General features: G+C 43.2%; 1 protein-coding gene across 8 annotated transcripts in view; it reads left to right on the top strand.

Annotated features, from left to right (window-relative positions):
- Nucleotides 1–12,219, top strand: part of MAP7 (microtubule associated protein 7) — a 177,536-nt gene that overhangs the window by 144,864 nt on the left and 20,453 nt on the right. For all 8 annotated transcript variants that reach the window (XM_066248134.1, XM_066248139.1, XM_066248136.1 and 5 more), the window contains 7 exons: nt 5,481–5,596; nt 5,930–6,213; nt 8,445–8,682; nt 10,647–10,818; nt 11,012–11,113; nt 11,505–11,555; nt 11,661–11,718. In XM_066248134.1, coding sequence (XP_066104231.1) covers nt 5,481–5,596; nt 5,930–6,213; nt 8,445–8,682; nt 10,647–10,818; nt 11,012–11,113; nt 11,505–11,555; nt 11,661–11,718 — 1,021 coding nt within the window. The remainder of the gene's footprint in view (nt 1–5,480; nt 5,597–5,929; nt 6,214–8,444; nt 8,683–10,646; nt 10,819–11,011; nt 11,114–11,504; nt 11,556–11,660; nt 11,719–12,219) is intronic.

Genomic DNA, 12,219 nt, shown 5'->3' with positions numbered 1-12,219 from the left:
ATGAACAAAAAGCAATAAATAGTTCAGCAGAACTGCTTTGGTCCAAAACATAAGGGTACTTACCAGGCCCTGGCCGGTTGGCTTAGCGGTAGAGCGTCGGCCTGGCGTGCGGGGGACCCGGGTTCGATTCCCGGCCAGGGCACATAGGAGAAGCGCCCATTGCCCATTTGCTTTTCCACCCACCCCCCTCTTCCCTCTCTGTCTCTCTCTTCCCCTCCCGCAGCCAAGGCTCCATTGGAGCAAAGATGGCCCGGGCGCTGGGGATGGCTCCCTGGCCTCTGCCCCAGGCGCTAGAGTGGCTCTGGTCGCCGCAGAGCGACGCCCCGGAGGGGCAGAGCGTCGCCCCTGGTGGGCGTGCCAGGTGGATCCCGGTCGGGCGCATGCGGGAGTCTGTCTGACTGTCTCTCCCTGTTTCCAGCTTCAGAAAAGGAAGAAAAAAAAAAAAAAGGAAAAAAGGGTACTTACCAGAGAAGAAGCATTTAGCAAAGGAAAAATATCTTGCTGAGGTTAAAAACAAAACTTAACATTCTAGGAGGGAAGGATGAGAGCTTACCCTTGGCCAACCAATTGAATGAGAGGGATTTTTATCACGTGATCCAGAACCTCTACTTTCTCACTTTCTTTTTTTTTTTTAGGTAATGTCTTACTTTTCATGTATTTGATCTATTGGCTTTCTTTTCACCTCATTACAAACCAAATATTTAGGCAAAAACATACTGCCAGAGAATGACTCCACAGGTCCCGTGTGCCCTGGAGCTGCGCTTGGGCATACTGCAGAGCAAGTAGCCAGTGAGCGTTTGAAAGTGGCAAGTGAGGCTGACAGACCAATTTTAAATTTAATTTAATTTAAAAAATTTTTAATTGTAGTAAAAAATAAGAAAGTAACAAAATTTACCATCTTCACCACTTTCAAGTGTACAGTTCAGTGGTGTTAAGTATCTTTATAATATAATGCAACCAATCTTTAAACTTTTTAAATCTTGCAAAACTGAAACTATACCTGTAAACAATTCCCCATTTCCTCTTCCCTCCAGCCTCTGACAACGATCAGTTTACTTTCTGTTTCTAAGAGTTTGACCTCTTAGGGCAAGGGTCCCCAAACTTTTTACACAGGGGGCCAGTTCACTGTCCCTCAGACTGTTGGAGGGCCGGACTATAAAAAAACTATGAACAAATCCCTATGCACACTGCACATATCTTATTTTAAAGTAAAAAAACAAAATGGGAAAAAATACAATATTTAAAATAAAGAACAAGAAAATTTAAATCAACAAACTGACCAGTATTTCATTGGGAACTATGCTCCTCCCACTGACCACCAATGAAAGAGGTGCCCCTTCCGGAAGTGCGGCAGGGGCCGGATAAATGGCCTCAGGGGGCCGCATGCGGGCCCGCGTGGGCCCTAGTTTGGGGACTCCTGTCTTAGGGTATCTAATTAAGATATAAATGGAATTATACAGTGTGTGTCCTTTTAGGGCTGGCTTATTTCACTTAGTGTAAAGCCCTTGAAGTATGTCCACATTGTTGCATGTGACAAGATTTTCATTCAAGGCTAATAATATTCCTGTGTGTGTTTGTGCAAGCACACATGCACTCACTCACAGACTCACTCACATATCCATATATATGTATATACACATCACATTTTTGTTCATTTTGACATTTGCATTGCTTCTCTCTCTTGGCTATTGTGAATAGTGCTGCCATAAATGTGTGTGTGCAAGTATCTCTTTGAGATCCTGCCTTCGGTTCTTTTGGATATGTACCGAGAAATGAGATTGTTGGTTCTTATGTAATTCTATTTTTTATTGTTTGGAGGAATGGCCATGCTCTCTTCCATAGTGACTGTACCCTTTTATTTACATTCCCACCAACACTGCCCGAGGATTCCAGGTTTTCTACATCTTCACCAGCACTTGTTGTTTTCTAGGTTTGGTTTGGTTTTGTCTATAGTAACCATCCTAGTGGGTAGTGAGGTCATTTCTCATTGTGGTTTTGATTTGCGTTTCTCTAATTATGTGATGCTGAGTATCTTTTCGTTTGCTTTCTGGCTGTTTGTATATCATCTTTGGAGAAATATCTATTCAAATCCTTTGCTTATTTTCTAATCTTAATCTTTAATTTTGACTTTTTATTAATGTTGAGTTATAAGAGTTGTTTATATATTCTGATTGTTAATCCTTAACAGATATATGATTTGCAAATATTTTCTCACATTCTGTAGGTTGCCTTTTCAGTCTATTGATTATGCCCTTTGTCACACAGGAGTTTTAAATCTGATGTAGTCCCATTTGTCTATTTTTGCTTTTGCTGCCAGTGCTTTGGTGTTATAGTCAAATCATTACCAAATTCAATATCATGAAGCTTTCCTCATGTTTTCTTCTAGCAATTTTATAGTTTAAGTCTTACATTCAGGTCATTAATCTATTTTAAGTTAATTTTTGTTTATGGTGTCAGGTAAGTGTTCAGCTACATTCATTTGCATGTGGATATCCACTTCTTCCAGCACCAGTTATTGAAAAGACTGTCTTTGCCCCAGTAAGTGATTGTGGCACCCTTGTCAAGGATCCTTTATTTTTTTAATTTTGTTTTTATTTTAATTTTAATTTTTCCATTTTGGGGGGAGAAGGGAGAGAAAGAAAGAGAAGCATCAACTTGTTTCACTAAGTTGTTCCATTTAGTTGTATATTCATTGATTGCTTCTTATATATGCCCTGACCAGGGGTTGAACCCACAATCTCTGGTGTTCGAGCAACCCAGCCAGGGCCATTGAGCATCCTTTGACCATAGTCACAAAGGTTTATTTCTGTGCTCTCTATCTAGTCTATTGGTCTATATATCTGCCTTTATGCCAGCACCACACTGTTATTTTTTAAAATTTAATTTATTGGGGTATACCACACTGTTTTAATTACTGTAGCTTTGTAATATATTTTCAAGTTGGAAGTATAAGATCTCCAACTTTATTTTGCTATTCAGGGTCCCTTGAGGTTCCATATGAACTTAATGTGGATTTTTCCATTTCTGAAAAAAAAAGTTAGATATTGAATTTTGATAGGGATTGCTTTGCAGAATCGACATCTTAACATTAATGAGTCTTGCATCTATGAGCATAGATTTATTTGTGTCTTCCTTAATTTTTTCTAGCACTGTCTTCTGGATTTCAGTGTACAAGTTATTCCTAAGTATTTTGTTCTTTTTGATGCTATTGTAAATGGAATTGTTTTCTTAATTTCCTTGTCAATTTTAATTTCAATTCATTTAGATCTAAATTCAAATGGCTATTATTGAGCACTTGAAATATGTTTTGTGAAACTGCATTTAATTTCTTATTTTATTTAATTTTAATTAATTAGATCTAAATTCAAATAACCAAATGTGGCTAGTGGCTACCATATTGGACATCACAGATTTAAAAGATTTCTGTCATCACAAAAGATTCTATTAGACAGTACTGCCTTGGAGTGACTGTCTCTCTTGTCTCTCTTGGAGGTTGTTTGTATTCTCAACCTAACTCTAATTGTAAAATTAAGTCTTTGTCTTGCTGGTAAGTAGTCCAGATCATTGGCATGAGCAGCTTACTGAAGGAGTTCCACCTTAGCCTTGTGGAAAGTGTAAACAAGGAAGATTATTGTACAGACCATTGGCTGTTTACTCAGATTGGGATGAGAATCAAGAGCACCTTTGCATGTGTGGTACCCAGAGAAGTGATTGGGTACAAGATCAATGAAAGGATAAAAATAGCTATCTGCCTGGAAGGGTATTATCTCAAGTATTGAGCATCTTTCCAAACTGTTTTCTTCCTGTTCCCTCCACCCTTTTAAGGTGATTTAAAAGGAGGTCAGTTTTAGGAAAGAAAAAGTTGGTTCAGTACTACTTAAAAAGAAAACATTTAATTTTATGCACTTATATTATAGCTTCATTCCCTGATATCTGTCCTATCAAGGTACAGATGAGGAAGTTCATACCCAAATCCTCCACATCACAAATCACCCTTCCTTATTTTTCCATTCAGATCTCTCTTTGATCTGACTTCAGTCAAATCAAAATGTTTTGAATAAAAGGGGAAAACTACTTGAAGTGTTTAACCCCAGCCTCCCTTGTGTAGAGCCCTGAGCCTTCCTCTCCAGGGACTAATCCTCCGGAGACATAATTACCACCCTGTACACGTACCCAGAGGTCCCCTATGGTGGCTGCTGCTTCTGCTGCCCAGGGACTGCAGCTGATCTCCGAGGCCCAATCCCTCACCCTCTGAGACCAGGGGTGGGGTCCAAAAGTGGTTGTGCAGCCTTTAGTGAGGTAGAGCTCCCACACCTCTATGACCCCTCTCCTCGCTGGTTTTATTTCAGAAGACAGTGAGTATTATTTGACACTTAGATGTTCTCCCACCACCCATAACCCATAGTCCGTCAACTAGGATGCCACCAAGGAAAATGGAGTACCAGAGAAAAAGCAATTAGAAGGGACAATGAAGGGAACAAAAAAGGAAGGAAGAAAAGAACTGAGTGCTTGAACCAGGCTAGAAAAGTAAAGAAGAGAAAGTACGCTGGGAACTTACTGGCCCTGAGACTAGATAGCATTGTGCCGTTTCCTTGTGTACTCGCAGTCTGCTCTCCTGAAGGGAAGCAGGCCGTCACACAGGTGCTTCCCACAAGCATCTGCTTCCATCCCAGGACACGGGGTGAGTTTCAGATACTTGAAATGAGTCTTTTGTACCCTGTGCCTTTTTCTTTGTCCTGAGTAACTTTAGAGTATTAGAACACTTCTCTGGCTTTCCCTTTGCCCATTTCAACATAGGAAAGGTGTCATCCTTCTGGCTGAATTCCTAGTTGACAATCAGAGGGAGAGCTAATGTTTTGGCTGCCCTCAGATTACAGTTTTATCCCTAGTGAAGAAGACTAAAAAGAGCTAAACTTTCTCACCTTGAACCTGACTTCCTTCAAGAGCGGAGGGACATTACGTGAGGAAGAACTTCTTTGTATAACAAATGTAAAGAAAAAGGAATGTATTAAAGTCTGATATGACTGACATGTAAATTAAAACAAAAAAAATATTGAGCTATGGTATGTTCCAGAGAAGTGGATATAAAGGTATGTTTTAATTAAAAATGGGGGAAGTGACTTCTATTTTGACATTTGTTTGGACTAAACCAGATTATGAAAGATTTTCCTCCCAGTAATTTTAGATACAAAGTGTAGATAGGTGCTCTCTAAAAGAATATGTGTTTTTCTTTTTACAAATGTAACTCCAAATCACACATCCAGAACCTCCTTATTAGTGTCACATTGTATTAATTTAGTATAATGTTTGGTTTAAAGCTAACAAAGGCCTTTTGTTGGGATAGAATGGAGATATATAAGAACAGCTAGAAAATATCTGAAAAGTTACTTAATGGATTGCAGCTCCATTGTTGAATACCCTGAATGGGGCCATCCAACATGTGGGGGAAAAATCTAACGATTGTATTTCTCTGAACTTAGGGCTATAAAAGAGAGAGGGAGAGAGAAAATGTACCCTTCCACCTCACATCCAGTATCCGAAGGGCTTTGTCTCCCTCTCATCTCAAAGCCAGATCGCCAGCCTCCTCCAGACTGTGGTAAGTGGAATAAAAGAGGCTGGCTGGGTTGTTCCGTGCTGGAGAAGTCGTAGCTTCTGTCCTCTGAAAGGGAGCTACCCCTGCCACATGATTTGGCCTTCACTTAGGGAATAACATTTTCCCTTAAAGAAAAAAGAAAACTGCAATGGGTCTTTAAAGTGACTTTGTCTGCGTTTCTCACATAAAAGACAAATGTACAAGGCCAAATACCTTCATTTCTTTTTCATATTTGTGCTCTGGGTATAATACTGGTAAGGGGCTCACGGAAGGAAGATTCTAGCAAGCCTGTTCTGACAGGTTCCTTTCCCTTTATGTTGTTTGTTTGCCTCTCAGGCTGCCATCCAAGTCCCTTCCTCATTTGCCTGGCACACCCAGACCAGCGTCTTCCTTGTCTCTTGGATCAGCCAAAGCCGCCCCTGCCCAGATCCGGCCCTTATCCCCCGGCAACATCCGCCCTGTCAAGAGAGAAGTCAGAGGGGAACCTGAGAGAAAAGAGCCTGAGAGGGAACCTCTGAAAGTTGCCAATGAGCCCTCACTGAAGGGCAGAGCACCTTTAGTGAAGGTAGAAGAAGCCACAGTTGAAGAGGGGACACCCGGTGAGCCAGAGGCTGCCTCTGGTAAGAATCCACTGACGTGTGATGGAACCCACATTGCTCGCTCTCTCCCTCTTCCTCCTGCCTTTTTACTTTCTCTTTCTTGGGGACTTGGAAGTTTTATTCTGAGGCTAATTTGGGGACCTTTCTTAAGTATAATTTTATTACATATAAAGAAAGTAGAAGTGGACCTCCAAAAGCTTCCTGTTGGAGCCGTAACACATCAATTCAGTAAAGGTTTCTGATTTCTTTTATTTTCACAAAATGTGCTATTCAGAGCCCCTGCATCAGGAACACTCGTATTACGTATTATCTCTTGCTGTTTTACAAATTCTCCTAAAAATTTGCAGCATAAAACAACAACAAACAGTTATTATATCACACGGACTCTTGGAGCAGCCTAATTTGGGAGCAGCTTAGCTGGGTTGTTCGAGGATGGCCCATACACGTGGCTGGTGGCAGATGGTCTTGGTTAATGACGTGAACCTCTCCGTTAGGTTGTTTGATGTCCTCACACTGTCTGCCTGCTCTGCTGGCTTCCCCCAGAGTGAGTGATCTAAGAGAGAGAATCCCAAGGAATCTACAGTATCTTTAATGCCTGGTCTGAGAAGCCTCGCATGTCACATTCTATTCATTGGAAGCAAGTCCCTAGGTTCAACTCCAACTCAAGTGGAGGGTGTTAGTCTCCACCGTTTAAAGAGAGTGTTGTTGCCTGAGCTGTGGTGGCGCAGTGGATAAAGCGTCGACTTGGAAATGCTGAGGTCACCGGTTTGAAACCCTGGGCTTGCCTGGTCAAGGCACATATGGGAGCTGATGCTTCCAACTCCTCCTCCCTTCTCTTTATCTCTCTCTCTTCTCTCTCTCTCTTTCTCTCTCTCTCTCTCCTCTCTAAAAATGAATAAATAAAATAAAAAAATAAAAACACAATAAAGAGTGTTGTCAAAGAACTTGTGCAAATGTTTCTAAACCACCAGTACCTAATAATGTTTCAAACTTCAGAAGCCTGGCCCCACCTCTGATTCTACTGAATCAGAATATGTGATGGATCCAAGGACTTGAAAGGATGCTAAGCTCTCCAGTTGACCACTGGCAGGTAGAAGAATGCCAGGAAAAAGACAGAGAGGCCAGTTATCATCCCACTCCTGCTCCTCCTGGGGTTTAGGGACCACTGGCCTAGCCTGTGTGCTTGACAGAGGTCGGGATTGTTTTTTACCAAAGACTCAGTGCATCTCATCTCTCCTCGGCTAACCAGAAGCTGTTTAGAAGTTTGAAATCGCCTGGAACTGGGGATTCAGTGTTTCTTGTTGAAAATTGTCTTTATTCAAAGGTTTTCTTCTCCCTAAGACTTAATTTGAAGACAGAAGGTAGGGGCAAAGAAAGAACTGATGATTCAAGATGAATGGGGTTGTTAGAGAATAGAGGAGTCCGATGTTGGTTTGCATGCAAAGGAGAGAGAAAGGCCAAAGAGCGTCCTGAGCATTAAGAAAAGCCTTTGGGAGCAGAAAGAGGAATGTAGATCATCACAGGAGGGGTTGGAATGGTTGGATACCAGAGATCACGCTTTGCAGTGGTGCCTCTGTGTGGTGATCCCTGCTCTGACAGCTCGCTAGGTCATTTTCCTGAATTTGAAAGAGGTCAGAGAACTTCTGTCCCATCCTGAATCTTGGCATTAGGACTAGGTTCTACAAGGTGTCGGAGTGCCAGCTCCTGAAGTGGAAACTGGCTCCTCCTACCTCAGACCTGGGGACAGCTCTAGGTAGACAAAAGAAACATCTTCACTGGGTGTCATCTTCCCAGCCTGAGTCTGGGCTCGTGGCATGGACACTGAGGACGTTCAGCTTTAGTCCTGCAGTAACAAACAGTCACTAAAGAGAAGGATTTTAAAATTGTAATCAAAGGCAAATGGTAGATCTCACCTTCTGTTTGCTCAGGGTATAACTTCCCACAGAACCTAACGCAAGGCGCTATGCTCACTTCACATTCAACATACATTGTTAACTGATTTTAACTTGTGTAAAATAAGACTTGTTGAGAAGTGTGGGCTTTGTGGATGTCTCACTTACACATGCAGCTTTTTGTTATCTGTTGCTGGGTTACAGATAGAATACAGTGAAACCGTGAGAACACGCAGTAATAAACATTCCCTTTTCTTTGATAACGATGAATTCTAGGCAGGGCTGTGGGGAATGCTAGTTTTTGTTTGGCTCTTTGGGTTTTGTTTCCAGTTGGTTTTCTCCTTGTACCTGTTTGTACAGCTGCTCCAGCCCCGGCCCCAGCTTCGACCCCAGCTCCAGTCCCGGCTCCCGCTCCAGCCCTAGTCCCAGCCCCGCCACTGCCGCCATCCACTGTGACTGCCGCTGCTTCTCCTAAGACCTCGGCCGGCACCACCGACCCCGAAGAGGCCACGAGGCTGCTGGCTGAGAAGAGGCGGCTGGCCCGGGAGCAGAGAGAGAAGGAGGAAAGGGAGAAGAGAGAGAGGGAAGAACTCGAGAGGTAAAGGAGTGACATTGCTGAGTGACGTCGTAGGGATACCATGATACCTTGGATTCAGTCTTGAGTGTGAAAAATAATTCCGAATTACTCTGACCTGGTGTTGTTCCTGTCACCACTAAGTGATTTTTTTATTACATTTTTTTATTATCGTGACAGTGCATCATCAATAGCAAAAAGTTTAAAGAATAAAACCTCTAATCTTAGCAGTATTCAATAATTGACTGCCGCTGCTTCTAAGACCTCAGCTGGCACCACCGACCCCGAAGAAGCCACGAGGCTGCTAGCTGAGAAGAGTCGGCTGGCCCGGGAGCAGTTTTCCTTTTCTGTTTATTTTATTGATTTTAGAGAGAGAAAGGGAGAGAGTGAGAGAGAGATAAGAACATGGATCTGTTCCTATATGTGCCCTGACCAGGGACTGAACCAGCAACCTTTGCACTTCAGAACAGTGCTCTAACCAACTGAGCTATCCGATGGCTAGGGCAATAATCGTATAGATTTTGAATAATTCTTTCCAATCTCTGTGACTAGTGTGTGGTTATATATACAAAAATACATACACATATAGAGGCCTGACCTGTGGTGGCGCAGTGGATAAAGCGTCGACCTGGAACGCTGAGGTCGCTGGTTCAAAACCCTGGGCTTGCCTGGTCAAGGCACATATGGGAGTTGATGCTCCTCCCTCCCCCTTCTCTCTCTCTCTTTCTCTCTCTCTCTCTCTCTCCTCTCTAAAAATTAATAAAAAATGCCCTGGCCGGTTGGCTCAGCGGTAGAGCGTCGGCCTGGCGTGCATAAGTCCCGGGTTCGATTCCCGGCCAGGGCACACAGGAGAAGCCCCCATCTGCTTCTCCACCCCTCCCCCTCTCCTTCCTCTCTGTCTCTCTCTTCCCCTCCCGCAGCCGAGGCTCCATTGGAGCAAAGATGGCCCGGGCGCTGGGGATGGCTCCTTGGCCTCTGCCCCAGGCGGCAGAGCGACGCCCCGGAGGGGCAGAGTGTCGCCCCCTGGTGGGCGTGCCGGGTGGATCCCAGTCGGGTGCATGCGAGAGTCTGTCTGTCTCTCCCCGTTTCTAGCTTCAGAAAAAAAATAAATAAATAATAAATAAATAAATAAATAAACATCAGTAAAAATTAATAAAAAAGAAAAAATACATACACGTATAGATACTGCTCACAAAAATTAGGGCATGTTTTATCGCTTCATATTCATTTTTAAATATCCCCTAATTTTGTGAGCAGTATATTTACATAGTTAAAACTACAATAGCAGTACAATTGCATGGGCTGGGGTTTGTTTTACTTAACATATCTCTTATCTCCAGGTTTCCTCGTTATCTTTCGAATTATCATTTTAAGGTTGAATAGAAAGCATTCCTTTTCTCCCTGCCAGCTCGCAGTCCTCTCCGAGGGTAACTGGTGAGATAGGTCGTACCCCGTGATGGCCTGCCAGACACCACTGCCATGGACAGTTTGCTTAATTGGGCTCCTTCTGGGGCTAATAAGGCTAATGTCAATATAATTGTTCTTCAGATAAATGAACTGCACCTTGGGGAGGAAGGGCAGCCGTCCTGGAGCTTGGTCCCCCCAGGGAGCACACACAGGCCACCTTCCTCCCGTCCTGTGAGAGGCCCACAGGCCGTTATAACCTTTCTTTATTGCCCAAGTATTGGGTGTGGGGGGGAGGGGCTTCAAATGAGTCTCAGCCTTTAAAGGTAGTTAAGTTGAAGATTCTTTTATAAAACGAGCCCTCCCCCAAATATAAGTGGTTACATTTTACCGCAAGGCAACAGAGGACGGGGAGATGAGAAGGGAGAGTAGAAGGTGGGTTCAGTTGGTCCCTGAACGACCTGGATGGAATGTGTCCAGTGGAGACTTCGCCAGACCTCTGAGCAGACCGTCCTGTTAGTACCTGAGCCTCTCTCCAAGGAACTTCCCTTCTGTATCTTTGCTTTGTCCTTCCCTTGCTCCAGACAGAAGAGAGAGGAACTGGCCCAGAGGGTGGCGGAGGAGAGAACGCGCCGGGAGGAAGAAGCCCGCCGGCTGGAAGCCGAGCAGGCCCGGGACCGGGAGGAGCAGCAGCGGCGGCAGGCGGAGGAGCGCGCGCGGCGGGAGCGGGAGGAGCTGGAGCGGCTCCAGAAGCAGGTGCGCTCCCCAGGCACGCGGAGGGGTCTCTCATCTCGGATGAGCAGAGGGAAAGGGGCAGTGGGCTGCTCTGAGTCTTATGCATGCCCTCATTTTCTGCACGTTTGCCTTCATGTTTGGCCACCCGAGAGATTGAGGCAGCAGGCCAGGCCAGCCTGATTGTAAGAAGCACATGCCAACTTCTTGTTTTTAGAAAGAAGAAGAAGCTCGTGTTCGTGAAGAAGCAGAGAGGGTCCGGCAGGAACGGGAGAAGCATTTCCAGAGAGAAGAGCAGGAGCGCCTGGAGAGAAAGAAGGTAGTGGCATCGAACGCAGAAGCCTAGGACGCCGGCTGTTCCGATTGTCTAGTCGTGCAGCCATAAAGCCCAAGAGACTCGGTCATGGCCATCAGGAAACAAACATGTTCTGCCCATTCTGCATAAACTAAACTAGCTTTCAGTATAATAATCTCCTACAAAGAAATCACTGTATTTCAGCCTTCACCACAAAGTTACTTCCAGTTCATGGGGTGTAAGGCAGTTCTAACTTTTTGGAATAACTCCAATTAAGACAAAGCAGTGGGTATTATATTTTCCCCAAATAACAGATGTGTTTTTAATGACCTGCTATTTGCTTAGTAAATGAAATGTGCTAGGCTCTGTTTCTCTCTTTATCTGATCTGTTCACTCAATTCTTCCTCTCGTACAGAGACTTGAGGAGATTATGAAAAGAACCAGGAGAACAGAAGCTACAGAGAAGGTATTGAGCTTTTTAGCTATTCTTAATGGCTTTTATTTTATTTTTCTTTACTTTACTTGTAGCGTTAACATTGAAAAGTCTTTTTTCCCTCTTTTTCTTTGGTAGAAAACTGTTGATCAGAGGAATGGAGATATAGCCAAGGGAGTGCTCCCTGGAGGAACAGGTATTTTTTTTAATTGAACTTAACTGGGGTGACACGAAACAGGTATTTATTTCAAAGAACTCAATTCAAATACAGAATATTTGAATGGACTTTCTAGAGGTCAAGATATTCATTGACTGGTTAAAAAAACAAAGAGATATCGTTGACCCACAGAAGCTTAGGTGTGTGTCATTTCACCCACAAATTCTCCCCTGTGTACAACTCTCTCTAGCATTTCTGGAAGATGTGTTTTTCACATTTGTTTATACACAAACGGAGTGTTTAATATCTTAAATCATATTATATATAACTGTGTATGTATATATATATATATCTGTATATGTCTGTGATTAAGGCTATATAGATACATATTACATACATATGTGTATATACATAATTAAAATTTTTTCTTTGCATTTCCAAATTTAAATTTCATTTAAACATACACATTTTGACAACTTGTACCTACAACAATTCTTGGAAACAGATTTAAATGTTATTTCTTTTAGTTCTGACTTCAGA

Source organism: Saccopteryx bilineata, chromosome 12 (assembly GCF_036850765.1).
Source record: "Saccopteryx bilineata isolate mSacBil1 chromosome 12, mSacBil1_pri_phased_curated, whole genome shotgun sequence".
NCBI lineage: Eukaryota > Metazoa > Chordata > Mammalia > Chiroptera > Emballonuridae > Saccopteryx > Saccopteryx bilineata.
This window is presented reverse-complemented; position numbering and strand designations above follow the sequence as displayed.